The sequence below is a fragment of the Uloborus diversus genome, chromosome 7 (assembly GCF_026930045.1).
Source record: "Uloborus diversus isolate 005 chromosome 7, Udiv.v.3.1, whole genome shotgun sequence".
Classification (NCBI taxonomy): Eukaryota; Metazoa; Arthropoda; class Arachnida; order Araneae; family Uloboridae; genus Uloborus; species Uloborus diversus.
Window position 1 is genome coordinate 33,091,640 of NC_072737.1, and position 27,985 is coordinate 33,119,624.

Sequence of the window (27,985 nt, forward strand, 5' to 3'; positions counted from 1 at the left end):
TTGGAGTTCTGTTAGACAAAAGTATCATCATTCTGCGAAATTTGGAGTTCAATTAGACAAAATTATCATCATTCTGCGAAATTTGGAGTTCCAATGGACAACACTTGGAGTTACATTGGGCAAACTGAGATTTTCCGCCCACCCAAATATTAAAGATCGGGGCGCCCCTGAGCGTAAGAAAGTGCTTCTCAGAGATAAAATATACATTTTTCAGGGTGGCGTCCAAAAGGAGTTATTACACAAGTTCGGGGTGCCCCTGATGTTCACCACAGTTGGTCAAGTTCCCAGGCATTTGAGATCAAATGCTACTCAATTTTGAGCAAATTGACTGGGGTCTGCAACACGTTTGCTTTTAGTGAACAGGTGGCACCAAAATACGAAGACGTTGGAGAGTTAGTGGCAGATGCCCTCCAAGACTCTCAAATTTTGAATGGCTTGAGTCTTTTTCACGCGAGAATTGCTACAAAAAATCCAGTTGATATTGATTTGGGGGTGATTAAGAGTTGAGTGGGGAATATTTTTCGAATAATAATACCTTCTGTACTTCATACAAGGAAATACTTGTGACAAGAAGTGAAAACTGAAAGAAATGAAAAGTGGAAAATGTAATTTCATTTCCCAAGAAATCTGCGTAGAAGAATATTTAATTAGGATGACCGTATTTCCTCAATTATCGGGAACAGTTCTCAGATGTGAAATGTTTTGTCGGTCGCTACGCTATGTCTCCTAAAACAGTACTAGTCCCAGGTAGGAGAAAAACCTCGACAATTAGACTCGTGATTTCGGGGGTCATTGCTCTCAACCACTAGCTGAGAAATATTAATGTTTTCGAATTAAAAAGAGCATGTTTTTATTTTCCTATAAAATCTGCCCCCCCCCCCCCCCCCGATATAACTCAAATCAAATACCTGTCGACAATACAGAAGTTTATTACAAGCGCATTGATTAAAACAAGTGCTTGCAAATCAAAAAGCGAAACGGTGCTTGCTTGCGCTTCGTTATCAGTGCGCTTTTTTCTTTCAAGTTAATATGGAACAAAGAGAAATCTTACCTAGATTAGAAAAACTTCCAACTGTGAAAAATTCAATCTTTGCGTTATAATTTTCAGTTACACTGAAAACCAATACCCATTTCGTTTAGTAACCCTAAAAAATTAACTAAAACTTAGAAGTTAAGGAAAAAAAAAAGCTTCCTTGATTCGTCTTCCCCGGGCCGCAATCCTCTCCCGTCCATTGGCAGACGACAGTTCAACCCATTCCCTTCCCTCCCTTCCATACTACGTCGCACGAACCCACCCGCGCAAGTCACTTCAGGCATCACTCTCTCCTTTCTTTTACTCCGCTCTCAGCAGACGACAATTCCGCATCCTCGAAGGAAAGAGAGAACCCGTCCCATCCATCCCTCCATGGACCCTCGGACGAGCGCCGAAGAGTCGGACGAGCCCGGGAGCGCGGAGACGTATCCGGCCTCTATCCGGGCGGCCGTGAGCCGCGTCCTGCGTGGTTATGATTGGAGCGTGGTGCCCGCTCCGGTCCGGAATGGGTCTGGCACCGGATCGAACGGCGGGGACAGACGCAAGCCTTACGTGAAGAGGCCTATGAATGCTTTTATGGTGTGGGCCCAGGCGGCCCGCAGGAAACTGGCCGACCAGTACCCACATTTGCATAACGCAGAGCTCAGCAAAACACTTGGGAAGCTTTGGAGGTAAGCAAAAAAAATCTAGAAAAGGAAAATAAAACAACGTAAGAGGATACAAATTTCAGCTTTTATCAGATGTCTTTACATTCAAAAAATTTTTTATTATTTTTTTTTTTTTTTTGCATTGAGAAAGTGTTTCCTTGAAACTCAGAAACACGTGTATGAAGTTTTCGTGCAAAATTTGTTCCTTTTAACGTTGCTTTATTTTCCCTTACTTTTCAAGCACATTTGTTCAATTCTTAAAAAACAGTCTGTTTCAGTTTAGCTTCTTTTTTTTCCCACAGAGGAATTTCAATTTAGCATTACCCCTTATTAACCGCGTATTTTTCAATGGTCCTAGTTGACATAAATCTGATGTAAAAAAGAAAAGCATTTAAACATCAATACTTTAAAAAAGTACAGCCAAATCCCGTTTAAGCGAAGTCAGTTGCAGTGAAAATCTCTTTATAGTGAGGGCTTTGGTAGTCCCAACTCATATTACTTTGTAAGAATGTCAACATTCGTAATATTAGTACAACGAAATTTCGTTGCAGCGGAGTGATTTTGCTAGTCCTTTGTACTTCGTTTAATCGGGATTCGACTTACTAACGTTTAACACTTTCTTAATGGAAAGGATCTACGCACTAGCGCAACTAGAGGAGTTAACCACCTCCCCCCACCTGTGCTTTTGAATCTACCACATTTTCTTCCTATACTCGCTGATTGTGATTAAACTGCGAGGGTCAACTATACTGTTAAAACCTGTGCGCGTCTGTCTGTCTGTGTGTGTCTATAGCCCCTATCTCCCCCGGACTGTGAATGTCTAACAGGTCAATACTGGTACCGCTGGAAACTGAACATCCAGGAGAAGCCATACCGCCCTGTCTTACCCCTCTAAACTTTAAGGTAAAAGCGTTAAAATCATCAATTTTCACCCACCGCAGGCGGCTTTGAGTCACCGCAGTTGGCGAGCGAAACGAGGAGGGAGAGGAGCCCCTTAGTTCAGTGATTAAATAGATAATTTGGTGTGGGGAGAAGACTATTGGTAGTACAAGATTGACATTTGGGATTTTCTCTGCGATGAGTTCTAATCAGCTGATTGATAAACATTGCTCTGTTAATAACCTCAAAGTTAAGCTAAACGATGTCGGGTTTCCTTGAAAATTCCACATTGATTGAACAACGTTCTGTGATTCGTTTTCTGATAGATGAAGGTGAAAAACCAAGTAATGTATTGCAATTGTATACTCTATAGTTGAGGCAAACCTAACCTGACAGCGTCATAATGCTTAGATTAGGATCTGTGTAGACTTCACAATGGTGCCAGGTTAAGTTGCCTAAACTATGTAGTTTAATGACTAAAGTGTATGGTGAAAGTTGTATAAACCGTGGAAATTTTTAAAAGTGGGTCTGTCTTTTGTTTTTATTATATCGGCTTTACAGCTCAAATTCCATTTCACGGAGGTCACTATGAAAGGATTAATAAAATAAAACAAGTTGGAAAAAAAAAGTCGCATTTTTCCCTTTTGTCCATAGGTTGCTGCACTGTGCATCGCGTCACAGCGGAAACGATTGCAGTAAAATTTCAAGTTAGTGCTGGCACAGTTGATACAAAGAAGAGCGGTGTGACTCCCCAGCAAGAGAACGCACGTCCTCAGGTTGCTCAATTCGCCAGTAATGGGAGCAGGGGCGGGTACAGACTATTGTTTGAGGTTGGGGTTAAGAGGAAAAATATAAGGTTTTGGGTACGAAAAAAAAATGCTGAAACTACTTGGGTGTCAATAAAAAGAACCAAATCGGCCAGGGATAAGTGTATAAACGTTATAAATTCTGCAGCATGCAAGTAAATAGCAGTATCTACAGAAATGAGTTTTCGGGATATTTGAAGTAACGCGTTTTAACAACAGGGAAATGTTTGAATTTAACTTTTGTTTCGCACTTTTTTTCCCAGTGAAAACCAAATGAGCAAGCTCGTACAATAAAGCTGCCGTACAATAGATGACAAAAATGCATTAAGAAAAAAAAAAACGTAGTTACTGCTCTTTACCTACCTAATGCAGAATTAATTTCATAAGCAATGAAAGGAAACAGGAGTTCAAACATTTCCTTCAAAGATTAATTACTCAAGTAAAAAGATTACTGCAATCGTTTACATTTTATTCTGAAATTATTTGAACACAATGTGGATGAATAATACTGCCTATGGTTTAAGGGGGGTGGGGGGTCCCCATGACCCTTCCCTTGTATCTGCCCCGGCTGGGAAGTACTGCCTCATCCCCCTTATAGCCCCGATACAGCCTCTGATTTTTATTTGTTTGGTTCATTGAAGGAGGCATTACGTGGGAGGAAGTTTCAGGATGACGAGGATATCAAAAAATTTGTGGGAAATTGGCTCTGACACCAAGGCAAAGAGTTCTTTGCACCCAGTATAAAAAATCTAGTAAACGACTGATCTAGTGTGTAAAAGCATAGAATATCATTGTTTATTTCTGCTCCTCTTGCTCTTCACTTTTTTAAAACAAAATGAAGAGAAAAATTAAAAAAAAAAACTTTGAAAAACTGAATTAAAAGCAGTCATTATAAAAGATATAACAATTTTATATTTGCCAATTTTTCACTTCGTATGATTTTATTTTCAAAATTTTACAAATCTTACTCCATTATTTTTTCGAAGTTTGCACCTTCTTTATTGGTACGACGTTTACTTTGATAGTTCTTGGACAGGAAACCTATCTCCGTGAAAGTATGAAATTAAAACAAAGTAAGAAAACTGAAAGTACGCATTTAAAATTTGTTAAAATTCGATTCATAGCTTTAAATTACTGCTAACGTGAACATTATGACTCATTCAAAAGGCAAGCTTAAATTGGAGAGGGTGAATTTGTTCTACATTGTGTTTAAGCGTTGAAATAACGGGAAGTTTTTCAATTTTCTTGTTTACATTTGTATTTTTAACCCCCGACACACAAAGGAAGGGAGTTATAAGTTTGACGTGTCTGTGTATCTATGTATCTGTGTGTTTGTCTGTGGCACTCTATCGCCTAAACAGATGGATCGATTTTGAAAAACTTTTTTTTGTTCAAAAGGAGAGTTGATCGAGAGTGTTCTTAGCTAGGTTGCGTCTTTGGATGACATTAATTAATGAAGATATTAATTAAAAACCCTAAAAGGTTTTTCGCGATTTTTGCAGTGAAAACATAGTTAACATTTTAAAAATTTAATAACAAAATGAAGAGATTTTTTTCCCGTGTCTGATAAAATGTGTTTGGAACTTCCATGTGTCATAGAATTTGAATTATAACGTTTTTTTTAAAGCAGATTTTAATCACGGCTAAGCCTTTATTCACGGGATTGATAACCGAATTTTTTGTTGGCCGACAAGGAAATAAAAAAATGATTTAAAATTTTTATCTGTTGCCAGTTTCTATTTAATAGCAAATAAAATACTTGACATTGATTTTTAATAATATAAGGCTTTTAAAAGGATTTTCAATTTTACCACTTGGTTCTACAATTGCGACTCAGTCGTTTTTTTTTTTTTTTTAATTTTTAATTTTATCGTTGCTTGTATAGTAAATATGAAACACATATTATTATTTAGAAATGTTTTATGCTCCGAAACGAAGAAAATAAATGTCAAGTTTCTGAGCAGTAAGATAACAAAAGAAAAATAAGTAACTTTTGCGCATTGTGCAGTAACTTTGCCACTAAATTTCATGATAATCTAATCATAACAAAATTACAGTGAGTTATTTTGTAGAAAAATTTTAGCTATCAACTTCGTTAATTTCACATAAAAATTCCGAGGAAAAACTATCCATTCGATATCCATATTACAGCTGTCATTTCTTCAAGTATTGAGATTTTGTAATCGAGGAAAATCCGAGTAAGCAAAAATTCACATTGCTGGAAAAAAAATTGAAAATATAATAAACTTCGATTTACCTGTACAAAAACTTCCTCTTGTAACTATAAAGTACTTTCTAGTTAAAATATTTTACTGACTAAAAGTGAGAAAGATAAATAAGAAGGGAAATTCAACAGGAGTTTAAGATGCAGTGGTTCCTAGCCTTTTTGGACCCATCGCCCTTCCCCCTTTCTATCTTGGGGGGAGGGGGGAGTTGGCGTTAGTGTACGGTCTCGATGTTATTGAACATATAAATTCCCAATTTTAATTCGAAGTAAAATGTGTAATTTCATCCAATCACTCTCAAACAAAACAATAAAAATATTTAAAGCTTTTTTTCCCCCAGCTTATTTTTTAAAGCTTTTTTTTTTTTTTTTTTTCAAAACTATCTGTACTTCTTAACCAAGACCAGTGACGTACTTTTCAAGAATAGAAGTACATCTTTTATAAAATTATTTTCTTTTTTAAGGCAGGCATATGCACTCTGAATAATTTTTCCTTCAATATTCATTGCACCTTTCTAAAACTTATAATGATTAATCAATGACCTAAATAACACATTTTGACGGTTATTTGTGGGAAAAAAAACCTTCTTTTAAAGTAGTACAAAAAGGGGAGATGGTAATGTTTTCTTTCTCTCTCTCTTGAAACGTCTCTTTCTCTTGAAAACTTGAAAACAGAGTTTGTAGATAATGCATTTTAAGTGCTTTAACAAATAGTCTTTAAAATATTGACATCGATCCCAAGTAAGAGCGATGAACAGTGGTCCCGTCACTTTTTAAAACTATAGATTGAAAGAGAGAAAGGTTTCCAAATACTGAAAAATAAATTTTATTTTCCATTTAAACTCTACTATTGTTTTGTTCGTTACAAAACCGCAAATTAATTGCGGCTATTGAAAAGTAACTTTATTAGAGGGAATTTACTCAGTGGAATCAGTATGTATTGCATATTTCAGCATGTAGCATTATTTTTAATTGTTCCCATGATTCTATTTTCTTGAAAAGTTTCCCAATCTGTTAAAAAAAAAAAAAAAAAAAAAAAAAAAAAATCTTGCATCCGACGCTTCTTCGGAAGGAAAGAAGCTATGCATTTTCAAAAAAGTATTTGGTAGTTGTGATTAGTGATGGAAAATTTACGATATTTTGAGGCGCTGGAAAAAAAAAGTTTGTTTCGAGTTGTTTTGCTGGAGAAATGGGAAAAGTAGATTTTTTACAAATTAGTAGGTAGTTGAATAGTTATACTTTTTTTGAATACAGAAATGTGTGTGTGTTAAATATTTAAAAATATATTCAATCCATATTATGTTTTCTCTTTAAGAGAAATATGCATTAAACTTTTACTATTAAGAAAATAACCAGTATATTTGTTCAAAACACCAAATATTATCCAAAGTAGTCAAATCGTCACTCAACCGTTAGTTTAAAAAATATATATAATTTTTGTAAATAGTTTCAACAGAAATTTTATTTATTTTTTCTGTAAATTGTGTGATTTTCAATAGAAAGTTGCTTTTTCCTTTACTTTAAAAGTTTGTTTCATGTGTTTATGTGTGTGTGTCAAGAGCGTAAAAAGAAAATTAATTTGAGAGAAGCCTAAACCAAAAACTAATTGAAATTTTTGAATTTAAGTTTAAAAATATTCAATCCGTATTCATATGATTGGTTTTAAATTTTGAGAGGGGCCAGGGCCCCTTCTGCTCCCCCCTTAAATACGCCCTTGGTGTGTGTACATATATGTATAAAAATATATATAAAAAATTTCTTAAATATTTCCATTAATTGATATTTATTGATGTACTAGTTCTGTCCTGCGCATACGATTGGAGTTTCAATGAGAAAAGTGGCAAATAATACTTTAGTGTACCGAGAAATTCAATTATTTTACAACTTTCATTATCAAAGTTAGTGTTTTCAAGAAAGATACTGAGGGGAAAAAAAACTAAACAGACAAAAAAGAACGTAATGTAAATATCATAAATTTCTGAACGCATAATTTTGTGCTAGAAATTTAATTTTTCCAAGTGGAGAAAAATCTCATCGGATCCCCTCCCCTTCTCAAAAATAAATAAATAAATAAATAAAAATTTAAAAAATTGGCCTTTCCCATCTGTAGTTGTGATGAAATAAAATAATAGTTTAAAAAACTAAGAAAACACGCTTCCGTATAAAAATGAACTAAAAAGTGAAAAATAATCTTTGGATGATAGTAGTTGACCAATCACTTAATTTTAATGTAATACAAAAAAGCGTGGGGTGCTGTCTATTTACATTTTTGCTTGGACAACAAATGGAAGAAATTCAAGACAACTGATAAAAAGCCCCCCACGCTTTTTTGTATTACATTAAAATTAAGTTGATTGGTCAACTACTATCATCCAAAGATTATTTTTCACTTTTTAGTTCATTTTTATACGGAAGCGTGTTTTTTTAGTTTTTTAAACTATTATTTTATTTTTCTGTTTTTTAGTCTTATGTTGGAGAATTATCAGGCGACGAAATTATTTATAAAACGAGTCCGAGGTAATATCTTAAAGTTAAGACAAGGGCACCCCGATGCGAAGCTACTGTGAGTCATCAATGTATGTTTGCGGAAATCATATTTATATTTCTTTGATAATTTGAGATGCATTTGAATAAAAGTTTTGTTCAACAATGGTCTGATCAGCGATGAATTTCCAACTGAAGGCTCGCCTAAATTTTGGCATGAAATTAGTTAAAAACAATTATATTTCATGTTCTAATTACCTTGGAACATTGGAACAAATTTTATCTGATGCAGAAAAATTAGAGGTTTTTGTAGATATTTTTAAATAATTTTAGCGAGCATTTTATAATGTATTTTTTTTTAATTTTCTCTTTTTCACATTGTTGGACTTATGCCAAAATATTGATTAAAATTGGAGGAAACTAACAATTAAAAGAGTTAATTAATTAATTTGATTATAGAATATTGCATTGTCATCGGGTCTGAGGCTGCGTGCCAAATTTCAAAAGAATCCGATCGCAGGAAGTGGGCGAAATTTGAGCTGCAAGATTCCGTTACAAGATACATACATACATACATACATACATACTGGTGAAGTTAATAAAAGCGTATTAAATAAAAAAAGGAAGTATTTTTCGTTAAAAAGATGTGAATACACAGTAACACCTTTCCCCTTGCTGCAAAAGGTTAAGAGTGATGCCACCCACCACCCCCTTCGATAGTTAAAAAAATAATTTCGATCCCCAGGAAGGGGGGGGGGGGTCCTGGCACAGATTGCATCATTGAAAATTTTACTTTGTGTTTTTAAAGGTCGTTTTCTCTCTTTTTGGGGGGTGGGGGGGGATCTCGTTCTGAGAGCATGCTCCGTCGTATTTGACCTATGCTCCTGGGGGATGGGCTCACCTGCGATCTCTAACGAAAGAAATTATTAAAAGTATTAACTCCAAATCCGTCTTCATTTCATGATCTGAGTTAATTTTTTTCTCTGTACGCGCCGATTCAATTTTCATCTGCGTCTCTCTTTCTTGAATTTCCCTTAACTGTTGAAAAATCAAGGTTTTACTATATGAGGAGGGCGTTAAATCAGGATTTCCTTGCATTGATATACATTTTTAAAATCTACTCGCGTTACTTATCAGGTTGATTTTTTTTAAAAAACAACTTCTTTGTCTGTTTGTTTTTATTTTGTTTTATTTTATTTGCTTAATATTCTGATTTCAACGAAACACCGTAATAAATGAGACCAATGAAAAATAATGTAAAAGAGGGAAACGTTATTCATAAATGGCCACCAGATTTTATGTTTCAAGTATATATTGCTATTTACACATAATTCATTCCAATTATGTTCTTTTGATCGCAATATGTTTTTATTCTAAAAAAGTGCTCACAATTTTACTTTAGAGGCTTTCCTCAGATGATGCCTCGCTTTGAAGGGAGGGGGAGGTTCGTGAAATTGTGACAGTTTGTGACAAAGGGGGAGGTAGGGGGTAACAAGAAGTGTGACATCTTTTTATAATAATATGTTTATGAAAAATAGCGTGACATATGACAAAAGGAGGGGGGGGTATGGTGAAGTGCGACATCACGCTTTTTCATAACAATATGTTTATGAAAAATAGCGTGACATATTACAAAGGGGGAGGGGGGTATGGTGAAGTGTGACATCTCGCATTTTTATAACAATATGTTTCTGAAAAATAGCGTGATATATGACAAAGGGGGTGGGGTATGATGAAGTGTGACATCACGCTTTTTTATAACAATATGTTTATAAAAATAGCGTGACATATGACAAAGGAAGGTGGGGTATGGCGAAGTATGACACTGTGTGACAGGGGGGGCGAAGGAGTTAAAAAAAGTGTTACATCATTCACTGACAACCCCCTAACTAACTTTAAGTATTTCCCTCGAATAAAACACTTATAATTTCATTCACATCCGTTTTACGTTTTGTTGAGCCACAGATTCCCGAACCTCCGACACCAATCAGATAAGATCGAACGCGAAAGTACATAAATTATTCACTTAATATTTAATCTCACAAGATCAAATACTTTCAGCAGACGAGACGACAGATCGGTCACTGTATCATTACTTTTTATCGTGCTTCTGCTTCTAGAAATGAATGATTTAAGGGGTCAACATAACTGCCCCATGGTTCGGCACTTTTTATCTTCCCCGGGACAGCCAACGCCTTGTGAGAAAAGAACAAGAAGGAACTGCTTTCTGCGCCTCGTACTTTGACACGACATTCCCTAAATTAATGGTTCCGATAATGTTCTAAACAGCCATAATGTACTAATGATCAAAACACATAACGTTGAAATATCATGTTGACAAATTTAAATTGATGTGCGGTCATGTGTTCCAAAAGCTTCTGTTTGGTTGCCCCATCTGTCTAGAAATAGATAAAGAACGAATTTTGTAAAATTAATTGCTTCTATAAAATAACGTATCCAAGAAAATACATGATAAACTATAGTAGTGATACAAAAGTATATAATATTTAAATTTCTCTTTAAAAGAGGCAAAATTCATGCCGTGTTGTGTAATAATAACTTGTGTACAAGTTATAAATTGTGTACACTTGTGTCAACGCTTCCCCCCTCCCCAGATTTTGGGATGAATGTAACTATGCATTTGTGTATTTATTTTATTGTTTTTCTCTTTAATTTGATAAAACTTTTGCTTTACCACCTTTCCCACTCCCCCCCCCCCCCCCACATTTTTTTTTTAATGATGGGCCAGGGGGAGGAGGTGATTGTGTGAAAAAAACACATTTTTGCAAAGGAAAGAACACTTTTTTGAGCTTAATGTTCGGAAAAGGGAAGTATTTTTGACGCTGTACCTTGCGTTACCTTAACAGCAGTTTTCTGGTATTATGCCAACCAAAACCAATAACTTTCCTTTTTCAATAAACTCCCAAAAAAGAAATATATAGTTTCAAAATTTAGTAGCGAGGTTTCTAGAGTCAAACTCATCGATAAATTCAGAAATCGAAACAACCGTCAGTTTATAAATTTTGAATTTTTTTTTTTTTTTTTTTCATTTTGGAAGATAGGGGAAGTGATCAGCTTCCCTTCCTTGCCTCCCTCTGAATACGCCCCTGCTTATTCATGTCTGTAAAAAATCTTAAGTTTATTCAGAATGAGATACAGCAGCGTAACAATAGATGTGAAAAAATATATATATTTAAAAGTTTTTCTTTTTTTTTTCTTTCCTCCCCCCCCCCTTTTTTTTCTTATTTTCATGAAAGTAAATCGCGTGTTTTATATGTTTTATTGAAACGAAGTTACAGTAATCATAAAATTTTATACCTTAAAATTTGACTTCGATACAATGTTTTGAATACAGTGCATAAAAATAAAAAAAGAAAAAAAAAATTAATTTGAATTCTGACACTTTCAATTCAAATTATGTTTTTCGCAATCACGAACTGAGACAGGACCCTACTGATTGGAGTTATTGTTTCTAGAAACGGCTCCTGTTCCCTCCCCCCCAAGCCTGCCTCTCCTCCTGGGCGGTTACGTGTGCATAGTTGTGTGTGTAAGTGTGTAGGCTTGTGTGTGTGCGTAGACCTATGTGCATGCACGTAGGCGTGTGTGAGTGTATGTGTGGGAAGTCGTGTGTGTGTATGTGTGTGAGTGTGTGAGCGTGCGTGTGCGTAGGACATGGACGCCTCCGACCAGGAGAAGCGGATAGCTCAGGACCGGAGCAGCCGCGTCGCCTACAGAGGACGGTGGACGGTGGTGCTGCAGAGGCTTCTGGTTCAAGCTGAAAAATTCAAGGACCTCAAAAACGGTCAAATGATAACAATAAGCTATCATGATTGCTCAAAAAAAAAAAAATAATTTAAATAAGTGAAATAGTCCCGTATAACTAACTCGGTTACGATATATAGCACGGTGCGAATTATCAGTATTATACGAGGAACAGCAGTAATTATAAGTAGGTTAGCAGGTACTAACAGGGCAAGAGTAATGGAATTAAATAAACCGTTTTTTCATCATCATGTGAAATGTCCTAAGAGGTTGTCTTCTCCGCAGGTTGCTCAACGAAGAGGACAAGCGGCCCTTTGTGGAGGAGGCCGAGAGGCTGCGGCTGATCCACAAGCGGGAGCATCCCGACTACAAATATCAGCCGAGGAGGAAGAAAGTGCCGAAATCCGGGTCAGAAAAACCTCAACAGCCTGCTGGCCAGGCCAACACAGCCATCGTGTTCAGGTGAGACTCGTCCCTAAGCTTGAAATATTGACTTTAGTTATTCCTAAAGCAGGTTTAACCTAGATTTAAGCTGTCTAAGGTTCTTGAACCTTCAAAATTTTTGATTTTTCTGGGGGGGAAAAAAAAAAAAAAAAAAAAAAAAAATATATATATATATATATATATATATATATATATATATATATATATATATATATATATATATATATATATATATATATATATAGCGTATAATTTAATTCTGAACAATTTGATATCTTATTTTTTAAGACACCCAAAAACATTTCGGTTATCGAAAAAAAAAAACGGTAAGCTATCTCTGTATAAACTGACATGTGTATTTGTGTATGCAAAAGTTTAAACCTTTTTCTTTCGGAGGTCTGTTTTTCGTTTTGCGCGCATTGTATTTCAAAAAGTTTTATACATTTTTTCATACAACTTTTTATGTGGATTTGCCTGGCATATCGTTATGATCTGAATCTGAATTTTACTTAAAGCTCAAACATAATTTTTTTTAAATGTATTTATGCCAAAATGTCGGTATATTTTTATATTTAGTTTTAAAATTTCAATAACAATTCTTATTATTATTATAAATAATAATAATAATAATAATATTTAAAAAATAAATTTAGGTTTAGGTCCTGAGGTACGTATATGGAAATACTTTAAAATTAGTTTTATAATTTTGTATGTATTTTACCGCAAGGGAGAGTGCGCACTGTTATATTTCCTTTTTCGAACGTGAAAAACAAGTGAATTTTATTTTCCCGTAAAACAAAATAGTTCTATTTAAATGATGTTATTTCACGTGTTTTTTCTCAGATTTTCAGCTCTCATTTTTAAGTTAAAATTTTAAAATCATAGCTAGAATAGAAATTTAGTTACAAGCTTTTAGATAATGGGTATTTGTCGTGTTCCGTTAACATTTTAAGAGTCCTTAGATCCCTTAAGGAGCTATTAAAGTTCCTAATACACCGTCAAACGAATTTCAATTGTAAAAGTTTTAAAGTAGTATTAGTTGGGATAAAAAGGAACAAAATATCAGTGTTTCAAATTATAGACCATACTCTTTCTTTTGGAAGAATTGAGAGAGATAATTTTGTGCATTGTATCCAAGACTACACTCTCCGAATCTGAGAGTAACTGGGTATGAATCATTTGACTTAACGACTGCTTGTTAGCAAATGGAATCATGTTTACCTCTATCTTAGCGTGTTTCTTTTTACTCCAGAAACTATAATGGGGTGAATGGAAACACTTCATTTATTTATTATGAGGATGATAATAAATAAATGGGGTGGAAAATAAACCACTATATTGTGGAGATGGGGTGGTTGCATATGTCTTTAGAAAATTTTTCACAAATGCATTTCTATTTAATACTTTTCTTCTAATTTAAATTTTCGCTACACCACAAAAATGAAAATGAGATGTTTCTGAAAATCGTACGAAATTCCTGTTTATAAAAAACATTAAGAGTTTTTTTTTTTTTTCGAGGGAGGGGGTTACACTGCAAATTACCGCCCCAGGTAACAGACACTCATGCTAGGAACTATACATCGCTGAATAAAAGTAGCACATTTTTGTGACTTTTAGACAACTGATTTATTTCCCGAAAATTTAAGAAGTATCCTAATTATAAAATTTGTCAAGAACTGTTAATCCATTTTGTCTAAATTAAGGCTCATGAAAAACGTTAATGAGGTTAAAAAAATATTACATTGGACACCTGTTTTAGTTTATACAAAATTAACTATCAGGAAAATCAATCTTAAGAGTAGTTTTTATTTTTCGTTCGTAATATACACCATCAATTTACAAGCTTCAACACCAACATTACTCAATTTGTGGCCCGCAGGCCGTATGCGACTCGCTGAATCGCCCAATTATGTTTAGTTCTTTCTCAATCATCATTTATTATCATGAAGTTATTCCATGTCAAATCAACAAAAAAGAAAAAATGTATATCGACCGGATCGCCTCAGACTTTCATGAAATGAATTTTCAGAAATCTTACTTTTTGACATCTTAAATTTATGAAAATTAGAAACAGTATATATTTAAAATCTATCATTCATAATTGATGTGAAGTTGATTTTCAAAGTTCGTTACAAGCACTTTCTCTTCAAAATTTTCAGAGTGGGACCATGAAGTGATCAGCAGCTACTAAATATTTGTAGCTAAAATGGCAATTAAGTGTTCTAGATTACCTGCCTGTTATTGTTGTTCTCGTTTTGATAACTTTTGGATGTATTCATTAAACTGCATCAAAAATCATACATTGTTTTCAAATTTTTTAAAGGGAATTATCTTTAAGCTTTAAGTTTTTTGAATTTTGTGAAACAAAATTTTTTACCAAACTTATTCAAGTTACATATCAAATTAAAGTGCACGTTATTGTCTTTAAAATGAGCTATTGCACAACTCTGCTTCTCCCATAGAACTTAAGTTCTAATGTTCAAAAGCCCTCCCAGCAAGCAAAAGTGCTTTTACCGAAGTTCGAAAAAATTATTACTCATCAATGATGAATAATAGTTTTTTTTTTTTTTTTTTTGTATTTAGCAATATAAAAATGTAAGATGCTAAACAGTTTTACGAAAATGAGACTGTCAGGTGAAGTGTTTAGCTGATTTGATGTGGAATGACCGCAAGGATGCCAGCAAAACTTTTTATGAGTGACATTTACTGCTTCTGTGGTTTTAAAACAGTGGCCGTCAAAGACATTTCAGAAACAAATATTTTTCATCAAAATATTTCCTCTGTCTGATACTCTGACTCTGTACTACTGTCTTCAATAGTTCTGGTAGGTGTTGCTATACAGCAGAATTAAACATAAAAAGAAATCAATGAAAGCCTACCTAGCAGGGGCGGATTTACAGTCTATTAAAGGGGGTGGCGGTTGAAAACCGTAAAAGCCATTCCTCCCCCAAAACCCGTCATGTACTGACGCAGGGAATCAATTGCCTTCCCCCTTATCCTGACTTTTAAATACTAATCGCCCCCTATCGCCCCTCACAAGCTTATCACCCCCTTGAAGTGTCAAATCATAGTTCTAAGTCATAGTTATGTATTATCATACCAGTATAGTGTAGTCCGTGAAAGAAAAAGGTTGGAAGACACATATAGAAATATAAAAAATATTATTTAAGTTCAAAAAAAGAGGCTAGCTTAGGTTCAAATTAAAAAGTGGGTAACGCTGTCCATCCTCGACTACACTAAATGTCTAAACTTAATTTAAAGCAAATTTGTTGAATGTACTTGATTGAAATTAGTAGTGATTGCTAGTAATTCCTTTATTTTCATATAATTAGTTTTAGAAAATGACGGTCACGGAGGGGGCGGTCGCCCCCACCGCCCCCTAGTAAATCCGCCACTGCTACCTAGGGTTTGAACGTTCTAAGCGTTTTACTCAAAACTTTAAGAAGTCCACTTTTATCCATCTGCTCCTCACTCACTACCTCAATTGAATCGATTATTTTAGAAAGAGCATACGTCCTACGGATTTACGCCCTTTCTGAAATAATCGATTCAATTAATTAAGAGGCCTAGAAACTCCTGGCGGTATAATGTTTACACTAGTATTTTCTCACTTCATATTACTTTTACCGTTGGTCCCCAAAGCAGAATACTACTAAATTTGTGACGTACGTCGCAGAACAGATGCCTGAGCTGCAGAACAATTCTGTTCAAATGTGAGAGTAAAACTCAGACAAATTTTCTGCAGAAACTGCAGATTTTCTGCAAATATCTTCAATAACTCAAGATAACATTTTGAACAAATTCTGCAGGTTTCTTTAAATTAGAAAAAAATCTAAATTTCTCATAAATTACGATAATTCGGCGGAAAGCTCTCGAAAAATGTTGAATTCGATAAGACATAAGCAATGCAAGAACTGTAGATATACTTTGAACTAAAAGATATCTGTAGAATTTGTGAACAGTTCTATCTTGAGTTGGAAGATATTTGTTAAAAACCGGCAGTTTCTGCAGCTATTTCATACTCTTTCATATTCTGAATTGTTTTATTATTTGCTACCCTAACCATTCAATTCATTTTATTTATTATTTTAGTAATTTATTCATTTATTAACATTATTTTAATTTCTCATTCATGTCATGTAAAATTACCCCCCCCCCCCCCCCCCCCCCCCCACGAAAAAAAAAGTGGTTTGACACCTAGGTTTGGATTTTTATAAAATTTTGTATCTTTGCTCTTTCTATGCATTTTAGAAAGCATATAAATTTTTTTTGGAGAATCTCAGTCGGTTTAGGTTCCACAGAAATGCATGGTAACAGTGAAGTTTATAAAACCTCCTGTATGAAACGATTTTGATTTAGGGCTCCCCATTTGTGGAAAAGGTCACGTTGGTTACTTATGTATACAATGCTTGAAATACTTGCAGAACAATTTTTTGTCAAATGATTTTGCGTTGCAGAACATGGTCAAGTATTCTGCTTTGGGGCCATTGGTTAAGTTTCAAAGACGTACGTTAACTAGAATGAGCTCTGTGAAGGTCTAAACAGAGTAACCTAAATTAAAATCTGCTTGTGTTGTGAAATGAATTTTAAAAATATTTTGCACAAGGAAAACATGAAAATGCAAAATAAGAATTTGAATGGAGTATTTAACCTCCTTCTGAGTAACGTATGTCATACGTTAATTACGAGATAATATAAATGAGCTCTGTGACGGTCTATACAGAATAACTTAAATTAAAACCAAGACACGCCTGTACAATGAAATGATTTTTAAAATTACTATAATAAAGAGAAAGCCTGAACATGCATATAAAAATTTTATTAGAATAATTTTTAAAAATTGGTGCTTTGCTCAAGTTTATTTTGTCACGAATATCTTTGTTTCGCTCTCTTTAAAGTTAAATCTGACAATTTTATTTCGTTTCCCAACAGATCTTTGAAGTACAGTGATTCCGATTCCAACTCCGTACAAGCAGACAGCGGCACCGGAGCCCCATCCAGCCCACCTACACCTCCATCAAGTCCTCCCATGGAAGAACTGACTCCTCTAAATCGGCGGCTCAAAGCAGGTACGACACATTTCGAATGGTATCGTAGAGATTTAAAAATATATGTATCCAAAAAGTGCATATGAGCATTTTTCAAAAATAGGAATTGCATTCTCGTATTGCAAAACAATAAATCTGAGATAAATATACCCATTCTTTCTTTACTTATACCATTATTTCTTTAATTATATTTTATCAATCAAATTTCAAAGAAAGTAAACGACTACATTGTGAAGATGGGTCTGTTACATATATGAGTCTTTAGAAACTTTTACATAACATACATTCGTATTTAATGCTTCTCTTTTAATTTAAACTTCCCTCACGTCACAAAAATAAAAATTAGTTGTCTCTGAAAATTGTACGAATTTCCTGTTTACATAAAACATTAAGAGGTTTTTTTTTATCGGAGGAAGGGGGGGGGAGTAACACCGCAAATTACCGCCCCGGGTGACAGACACCCGTGCTAGGAACTAGGTACATCGCTGAATAAAAGTAACACCTTTATCATTTTTGTCACAGTTTGAAAATTGCATTATTTCCCGAAAATTTAAGAAGTAATTCAAAGATAAAACTTGCTAAGAACTGTTAATCCATTTTGTCTAAGGCTCGTGAAAAACGTTAATGAGGTTGAAAAAAAATATTACGTTGGACACGTCTTAGTTCAGGGGCGGATACAGAAAAATCTTTTGGAGGGGGCACGGGAAATTGAATAGCCCTCCCCCTCCCTCTGATGTTTCATAACAAAGTTTTAAAGACTTTATTTTTAAATGTGCGTGCTTTTTAATTTTTTTTGGGGGGGGGGGGTTTCTTCAAGTCAATGAATCTACTTCTAAGTACATGAATATTATGCACTAATATACTTTGAATGTGGACGGAAAATATTTTTAACGTTTCAAGCCAATTAAATACTAAACCCAATATAATGTCACCGAGATGCTAAACTATGAGCGCCTAATTAGCACTAAACAGAATTAGCACTCCAGACAAACTTCGTCTGGTTAGTGCTAATTTTATATTAGCTACCAGTTTGTTTGGCACTCTTTGCTTCCTTAAGAGGTTTTCCACCTCCAGCTCAGTCACTTCCTATGCCGGGCTGATGAGTGCTAATAAGCACGAAACTGCAGACCTCGACTGGAATGACTGAGCTGTCGGTGTATTTCATGGATTTAAGAGTTTACTAAAATATAAATACTTCAATTCTTAAAATCTTCCAAAAATATATCTTAAACTAGGTATCAAATTTTATCGAAAGTAAAGCAAACTATTACGGGAGGGGAGGGGGGGGGGGTTACATATGCATCTAGTGCAAATTTTAAATAAAATGCGTACATAACTTATATGCTTGAATTTTATTGCAAATTTCCACTACATCACAAAAATGAAAATGTGTTTTCGAAATTTGTATGCTTATCAAACAATAAACGTCCTCTTTTAGGCGGCGGGAGGGGGTGACACCCTACTAAGGAAAGCCACACTGAATGAGGCAACAGCTTTTAGTGTACCACGCTTACTGTGACTGCCATAAAATAATTCCCTTTGTTTGCCGTAAATATTACGTTGATCACCATCAAATAACGACACAAATTTGTACCTGATTTTAAAAATTTTCCTTTTTAGCATTTTTAAAATTTTTAGTAACATTGTTTTCTATTTTTCTCCAGATGGCAGCAACTACGAGCAGCCAATCGACTTCAGCTATGTGGACGTGGGACAGCTCACTCGCGAGGCAATGGACAACTTGGACGAATCAGAACTCGATCAGTACTTACCGCCATCAAGTCTTCGACAGTACATGGGACTGGTGCCCCCACTTATTGAGGACTTCGGAGGCCCATACCCAGTCAACACAGCCTCGTTTGTGAGTAACAGTTCGACGGGCGAAGAACATTGGGCTTGTTTTTAAAAGTTGCAGAGAGAGCTCAAACTAGGGCTATGTGCTTCAGATATCTTTAACACCTTCTTGAAGCTTGCAGCAGTATCCAAGGACATATTTTTGTGCTATGGACGATGGTGTTAGTTGAATGTGCCAAAGACGGAGCTCTAACTGTTGTTTTGTGGTCACATGACTTTAACGTGCAATAAAAATTTTAAATATTTCCGAAGGAAAACAATAGTACCTAGTAAAATCCAAAGCCCTAGATCGTAGGTAAAGTAGCGACACATCCACCATCTTAGGACTAAATGCCGTTTTCTTCTTATGTCTGCTATAATGAAGTAGAAAGTTTTGCTTCTTAATTGAGGTACTTCTTGATTGTGGATTAACATAGAGTGAACCAGAAAATAGCCCGTCAAGGTATGACAGGTGAAAATTGCTTCTACATTTGAACGAAACTGTTAGTTGATATTTTGATAGTTGAAATTTTAACCCTAACTCCAGTAGATAGCGTTAATTGTAACTTAAAATTAGTCTTACCAGTAAAACAGTTAAGTTTTTGGATCCAGTTCAGCCTTGTCAAAATAAAGCATTTTCTTGCATGTCAAACATTACCAAAAAATATCATCAAATGAGGCAGTGAGAAGCAAAGGGATGTAAGTAGCAAAATTAAAAATTTGGAGATAACCAGCACAAATGGTAGCCTTGCGGCAAGAGATGGTACTAATAGCCCTGGTAGGTGCTGCTGTACAGCATGATTTAGGGGAAAAAATCAATGAAAGCCTTCCTAGAACGTTATCTTTATAGTCGTTTTACTCGAAACTTGAAAATGTCCACTTTCATCCTTTTGCTTCTCACTGCCTGAAATGAAAAAAACTTACTGAATTTTTGATGCTTCAACAATTAATTAATGCCGTTACGCATGCTCACGCAGTTTTTTGTTGGTGACGTCAGAGCGTTTCTCGATCAGTGTTTTGTCTTTTGTACGTATGAGGATAAGAAGAAACCACAATCAAGAAGCAAAACATGCTACGTCACCATACCAGACATAAGAAGAAAGCATCGTTTAGCCTCAAGATGGCGGAAGTGTCACTATTTCAGTCTACTATTCAGGTTTATTTAGCATGGGAGCTCACGGGAGCGCAGCTCCTGCACTTCTTTTCAATTTTTTGTGAATTTTAACATACTGAACTGACATATTATGTTTAACATGCGGAAATATCTTCTAACATACAACGAGTGAAAATAGAACACGATGAAGATTTAAAGGGAAAAAAAATCTTGTTGTCAGTTTGCGAAAGAGTTCGTTCGAAATAATTATTCAATTCAATTCTGACTTGGGAAACCTCACTGCAGATGGAATGAAAAAAAAATCTGAAGAATAGCTGCAACCTTCGAGTATGGTATCTCATTGCGAAATGCGAGCCGTGGACTAAAAAACTGATGCCAATTTATTTTTTTAATATCGAAGCAAGATGTGTTTGTTATGATTCCTAACAGCTGTGCTGTTGATCGGAGTCAACGTGTATCTTGTCGAATCACATTATTTGCATACCATAACAAGAATGTATCTTTTTTACTGAAGGACATTTTTGATACCATTTTTACTTTTACATTTTATTATGATACTTTGAAAGTAGCAAATATTTTGTTTCATTGTCTTTTTTTATCTTTTAAGCCTGGTGCTAATAAAGTTTTTTTTATATATAACGATCCATTTTTTCTTAAGAAAAGTACACGACATCTTACCCACATTTATGCGATGCGTTATAATTACACTGAGTTACATGACAAACTGGAGTGCAACCTGAGTCGTCTAACTGCAACCAATAGTTTATTGAAACTGTTCGCAACTCCAACAAACTATAGGGGGCACTGCAGCCACTGTCTAATGGCGGATGAAAAAGGTAAAACAAACGCATGCCGTAACTTATAACTTGCTTTGACGCTTAGTGAAGACAAATATTTCATCGTGTTTGTGGGAAGCTTTCTTTTCTGTTTTTCTGAAATTACATTACATCACAAACTATCTTAAGCCTGTAATTTACCCCAAAGAAAACGCGTGGAATGGAATGTTTTACCTTTTTCTTTAGTATTGTTAATCAACGAAAGGTAGCGTATTTGAGCTCTGGAGCTGCGAATAGGAGACGCTACAATCTAATGGCGAGTGAAAGAGGTAAAACAAACAAAAAATTGTAACTTACAACCTGTTTTTGAGCATAGTGAATAGCAGTAATTTTCACTGTATTTCTGGGGGATTTTTCTTTTCTATTCTTTTGAAAATACATTACATTACAAACTGTCTGAAGACTATATTCTACCAAAAAGGGAAAATTTGGAACGGATATTTTTACCTCTTTTGGTAGTATCTTAAATCAGTTCAAGGTAGCGTGTACAAGAGCTAGAATTGCAAATATCGCGAGAAGAAACTCCACTCTTAGTTAAGAATTTGAAGTTTTTCTCATTGGTAATTTTTTTTAATTTGAGGCAGCTTTTTTTTTTTTTTTTGTCAATTTTTGAAGCCATTGTGTTAGATGAAAAAAGCAATTTAAAGAAAGAAAAAATGGTGGTTTTAAACGAAGCCACCGTGCCTCAAAGGATTAATTCTAAAAACACCCTTGCTTTCATAAATTAAAGCATTGTAAAGAGTCAAAAGTTTTCCATTTCAGTTTTAGATCAGATTCATTCACAGTTCAAGTAGCAAGCTTCAACCGAACTTGACGAAAAAATGAATATCTTTAATTACGTAAAAATTGAACTTGAGAAATTGTACTTCACTGTCAAAAGCTTAAGAATTACATGAAGTTCAAAAGATTTCCCCATTATTAAGTTACAACGAAAGAAATTTGAAATTTTATTTTACTTATCGATTACTATCTATGAACGAAGTAAATTTGTAGAGTTAAAAAATTATTTTATCTTTACAAAAATAATAATTTCAAATTATGATAGCTGAACGAAAAGTGCGCCGAATATTTTCTTTTTCGTTTGATTTAGTGTGCAGCTCCTGCATAGATCACGCAATAAATTATATCAATCTAACAAATATCAGGAGCGTCAAACCGAAACCTATGCAGCTGAACTATAAATGGTAAAGGGTTTGATATGATAAATTGGGGCTAGTGTGAAACAATCCTATGTTTTTGTTAAAAAGCATTGTTTTTTGCTTTTATAAAAGGTATGTCCAATTAAGGATTCGAATAGTTTATTTTCCATTTTACTCGGTTTGTCCGAACTTTCGTTTATCCGGAATACATTTCGCCCCAGTTAGGATAAACGAGGTTGTACCAAATCTGTCATGTTTATTTAACATTCGCTTTACTGTCCCTAATTCCCGATCGCAAAGTGCAAACGAATGTACTCTCAGAGGAGAGTCATCAGCAATCTTGTTAAATTTCTGCAGTGTTTTAGTTTTTAGAAAGTCTCCTGCAGTGTTGTTCTTATTTTGACCAGCATATATCTCGCTGAAAGCATACAGTTTTTTCGTAGCTCCTAGGGTGATGTTAGTAAAATCCCAGAGAAATTGGCGAATTTCATTCCGATTACGTGATTTCGAATCCGTCCCCTAACTGACGGATTTACCATTACCGAAATTATGCTCAAAAATTAATCACAAAATACGAGTAAAACATGTCGTATTGGATGTCGTTACAGTGAACGCCGGTTAATTGAATCAGTGGTTAGTTGATCAGCCGCTTTAATGAATCAAATCGACAAAAAAAGAACAGAATTCAGCTTTATTGAACTTACCGCTTTATTGAATCAGCCGCTTTAAATAATCAAAATAGCTTAGACCAAACGTGATTCATATAAGCGGCGGCCACTGTATAATTATGATATTTTCTTTTTGAGTAAGGGAAATTTTTTAATGTGAACGATCAAAAATCTCCGAGGACTGATCAAATTTTTCTGCGAACCGATGCTGGACCAACGGTTGAGAAACGCTGGTATAGATTGTGCATTTAGCATTGATGAAGGTCACTGCTCGAGATTGGACAGTTTTATTGAATTTTGGAAATTTAAAGCTTATTTTTTCTTTCATGCAAAAGATATAGGGGCAAATACTTTTTATTCATGAATACTGAAAATATGTACCTAATTTATAATAGTGACTGCTATTTAAAGATTAGTAATATTTTGAAATTGCTGCAATATAACACACACATACAACTTTAAAAGTCCGAATTTGGCTACAATTTTACGGCAGCTGAGGTGCTTCTTTTAAGTTCAAACAAATTGTGTTCGAGTTGTTGTGTTTTCAATAATGTAAATAAAAGATATATTTGAACTAAGGTATAGCCAAGTCGAACAAGAGAGAGAGAGATAGAGCAAAAGTTACAAAACTCATATTAGTGTATAGAAAAGTGAGATCTGCTTTTGCAAATACAGGTTCTCTTTGCATGCATGGTAACAAAAAAAAAGCTTTCAAATGTTTTTGATATAACAATACACGTACAGACACAAAACTGTAACAGCACCCGTCATTTCAAAATTTTCCCGGCGGTAGGGGGGGGGGGGGGTAAAGCGTTGTTAATCAATGTATGTTTTACCGAAAAGTATTAAAAACCAAGCCCACATATACAGAAATACATTTGATTTCTCAAACAAGAGAGGTCTGCCCCCTAACCGCTTCTGACCCCGCTAAAGGACGGGCCTGAGCATGCCCCCGTTTATCCTCCAAAACCTCTATTTTCTTAACCATTAGTCATATTTGTTTTCTTCCAACTGCAAAAAAGCTGAAAATAAGGTACTAAGTTTAGATATTGGAAGTTTGAAGCGAAAATTAAATTTAGAGTGATAAAATTTGAACTCTTAACTATTTATACGGTTCCTAAGTCCCATACATTGTATTTGGGGACGCAAAAGCATGGAAAAACAATTTAAACGCAAAACATTTAACATTTGTATGACCAGTATTCAACGACATATGAAACACAGCGTTTTGTGAATATCACTTTACACTAGCAGTCAATTGCACTATTTTGAGGGGAGGGGAGTTATGGCGAGTAACAAGGGTTCAAAATTCTAAGTGTGTATTTATTTTTTAATAGCATATAAAAATGTAAATATTTTGGTTTTTTCCTTGGACAACATGTCATTCTTCTGAGTCAAAAATAAATATGTCTTTGATTGAATTCTTGCCGTTTCGGTACTTTGGGATTAACTTTAATTGTACTTACTTATTTTTATGTGTGACGAACCTCCATCTCTTGAAGCGGCAATAAAAATAAGAAACATTCCAATACTTTAAATTAAAAGCCATGTGCGTGAAACATGAAGTCAAAATGTAAACACTGGAAGGCGGTTCTCAGTTATTTCTGCAGGGAAGCAAAACATTGAATCGTTTCAACGTGCAAGTTGTTGCCATGTAGAAAACTTCCGAGTTATTTTCAGGGGCGCCCCGAGCTTAAATTTTTGGGAAGTCCAATATTCTCAATTTGCCGAATGGAACTCCAAATTCTGCCGAATAAGGAAATTTTTGAGAGGTCACGCGGGTGACCTTCCGTGACCTCCAATCGAGGTGCCCCTGGTTTTTTCAAGAGTTACACCGATGCATCAACTTGCGTATGCAAATATGAATCTCGTCACCGAGGAGCTTATACAGGGTGAGTTTGATCGAGTCTGCCATACGAAAGGGGGTGGGTGATAGCAGAGCCCAAGTGGAGCATAGAACCACCCAGCTTCCAGATGAAACAACAACAAATCATATTGGGGGCTTCAAGTTCAGCAGAATTTTAGGCTTTTGTTTGAAAAATTGTAAAAATCTGCATTCGTTGGAAAAGGAAAACCAGCGAAGAGTTCCAGCACTTTTCTGTTTTAAATTTTCTTTTTGACGTAAGCATGCTGCTTTCTTTGTTTAAGCAAATGATATTTTTACATTAGAATAATAGTTTTAACATTTTATTAAGTGAAAAAACACAAGAGATAATATTAAGTAGAAATAAAAAAAAGCGTTACTTTCCCGCGCACAAAGGAAAAATCAATAACAAAAAAGTTACACTAACATCCCACACACAATGAGTACGTTTAATCAATCTTCAAAATTTACGATAGATGCTTAAATTGGCCGTCGCCAACGTGATACATGCATGCCCTTGCCTTTTTTGCGAACGGAAACAACCGTTGCTCTAAGTGAAATTTCATTTCTTAGTTTCACTACTGCTCCATCAGGCCAGTTGCTCAATTTCTGCAAACTGGCTACTTCTGCTTCGTAAACTTTTTGTTTTAAGATTCCCCAAGCAAAGAAGTCCCCTGGAGTCAGGTCTGGTGGTCTAGGTGGTGAAGGAATGAGGACCGTATGAGTATGACCAACCCATTGGGGATACTGTTCAGTCAGAAAATCTCGAATGGCATTTGAAGAATGTGTAGAGGCTCCATCGCGTTGGAAAATGATTTCCGCTCACTCCGAACCAGGAATAGTATCTAGTTAGCCAGGCAAATGATATTCAACGAACTCTAAATATGTCTTTCCTGTTAAGCTACTTCGAAATACATACGGACCAATCAAATCATCTCCGATTACGCCAAACCAAACATATAAGTTGAATCGAGTTTGAAATGATGAGCTTCGGGTAAAAAAAGGATTATGTTCAGCATATTGGCGCCAGTTATGTAAATTTATGACGCCCCCTCTAGTGAACAACGACTCATCTGTCCAAAGTATATTTCTTAGAAAATGGTGTTCTTTAATGTCTCGGGATTATTTGCCATCTGCAAAATGTTACCCGCTTTTCTAAATCTGAATTGCGCAATTCTTGTACTAGTGTGAAATGGTAAGGGTGATACTTGTTTTGGTGCAATGTTTTCATAGCTGTACTTTGTGAAAGTCCACCTTCTCTATCAATCGTGCGTGACTCACACTTGGGTTTTCCACTACTCGGTCCAGCATATATTCCTCAACATCGTCAGAACCGTGATCCTGGTCCCCTTTCCTGGTTCGGAGAGAGCGGAAATCATTTTCCACCACGATGGAGACCCTACACATTCTTCGAATGCCATTGGGGATTTTCTGACTGAACAGTATCCCCAATGAATTGGTCTTATGGTCCTCATTCTTTGGCCACCTAGTCCACCAGACCTAACTCCAGTGGACTTCTTTGTTCAGGGATTCTTAAAACAAGAAGTTCACAAAGCAGAAGTAGCCAGTTTGAGGGAATTGAGCAACCGGCTTGATGGAACAGTAGTGAAATTAAGAAATGAAATTTTACTTAGAGCAGCGGTTGTTTCCGTTCCCAAAAGGGCAAGGGCATGTATCAGGTGTGGCGGCGACCAATTTCAGCATCTATCGTACATTTTGAAGATTGGTTTAAACGTACTCATTGATGTTAGTGCAACTTTTTATTATTTATTTTTCCTTTGTGAAAAGCACGGGAAAGAAATGCTTCTTTTATTTCTACTTGTTGTTATCTCTTGTATTTTTTCATTTAATAAAATTTTAAAACTATTATTGTGATATAAAAATATCATTTTCCTCAACAAAGAAAGCAACATGCTTACGTGAAAAAGAAAATTTAAAAACAAAAAAAGTGCGATCCTTCGCTGGTTTTCCTTTTTCAAGGAATGCAGATTTTTTACACTGTTTCAATCAAAAGCCTAAAATTCTGCTGAACTTGAAGCCCAATGTGATTTGTTGTTGTATCATCTGAAAGCTTGTGAAATTGGCTAGTTTTTTATATGTTTGCCCGATTGTAGCTCATACGGTTATTTTTGAAAATGTCGATTGAAAACTTTAGCACCATTTCAATTCTGAGTGTGTCCAATGTTTCAAAGCTTGTTGTAGCTCGCTGTAAAGTGAAACTATTTTGATGGAAAAAGTGTCATTTTGTAGGATTTAGTCTGCTCTTTCCAAATATGTTCTTATTTTGCGTGTAGGTTCTACAAGAATCTCAGAAAAAGATAGTTTTCACAGAATTTTGTTTTTTTTTACTCATTTTCCTTATATTTACCATAGCTCGGTTACGGTTAAGGGTTGGACACGATAATGGGTGGTTCTATGCTCCACTTGGGCTCTTCTATCACCCCCTTTCGTATGGCAAATTCGATTAAACTCACCCTGTATAAACCCGAAGCAACGACAAAGATAGATCCAGAAATGTTTCAAGGAGAACATGGTTGATTTTTTAAACTAACCTCTTACTATGTATCTGGTTTGTTCAAGTTGGGGGGGGGGGGGAGGGGGACTGCCACAGCATTTTATCTAACAAAACTAAAATATAGATGTAGCCAAGGAGGCGTCCAAACGTTTTCCGTTGAAAGAGGTATTCTAAAATTTCATCTTAAAACTTCAGTTTCATATTAATTCTGGGGGAATTTTTCGAAGCGCCCTCCCCCAAACACCATGGAAGTTCGTCTAAATTTGCGCTTTTGGGAACATCAGTTTCGAAAAATTACCAAAGGATAGTCACTGAACCCATTATTTTCCGTAACAGTAACTGAAATATTTTAAATCACGTCTTGAAGATTTCAATTTTGCTAACTGCCCTGGGGAAGGAGGCCTTCAGACTCCTCCTCTTAACATCGCCAAAGATAGTTTCAAATTTCCTTTTTAAAATCCCCTTTTTGCCCGTTTCCGGGAAGAAAATTCGAACCCCATTCCTTTCCTTACCGTCATCAAAGATAACCTACACTTGCGTTTCAGGACTTCAATTCGGAAAAATTGTCGGTGCAGGGTTTCTTAAGGGAGGAACGATCGCCCCATCGTCCCTACCTTGAATCCGTCCTTTTGGAACGGTAAATCGAACTCTCTGCTTCTTCTCTTACCTGTGATTCGTCACGACGGTTC

General features: G+C 35.3%; 1 protein-coding gene across 1 annotated transcript; it reads left to right on the top strand.

The window, feature by feature from the left end:
• The first annotated feature begins 1,361 nt into the window (after positions 1 to 1,361).
• Positions 1,362 to 20,876, top strand: LOC129225975 (transcription factor SOX-9-like). Its single transcript, XM_054860545.1, has 4 exons — positions 1,362 to 1,704; positions 12,121 to 12,297; positions 17,212 to 17,348; positions 18,992 to 20,876. Exons 1-4 carry the CDS (start codon positions 1,406 to 1,408, stop codon positions 19,231 to 19,233), a joined length of 855 nt encoding a protein of 284 aa, XP_054716520.1. The 5' UTR covers positions 1,362 to 1,405; the 3' UTR covers positions 19,234 to 20,876.
• Positions 20,877 to 27,985: the final 7,109 nt, after the last annotated feature.

Coding starts and splice junctions, on each gene's coding strand:
- LOC129225975 (XM_054860545.1), top strand. CDS start 1,406: ATGGACCCTCGGACGAGCGCCGAAGAGTCGGACGAGCCCGGGAGCGCG. Junction 12,298..17,211: donor AACACAGCCATCGTGTTCAG/GTGAGACTCGTC, acceptor GTTTCCCAACAG/ATCTTTGAAGTACAGTGATT. Junction 17,349..18,991: donor AAATCGGCGGCTCAAAGCAG/GTACGACACATT, acceptor ATTTTTCTCCAG/ATGGCAGCAACTACGAGCAG.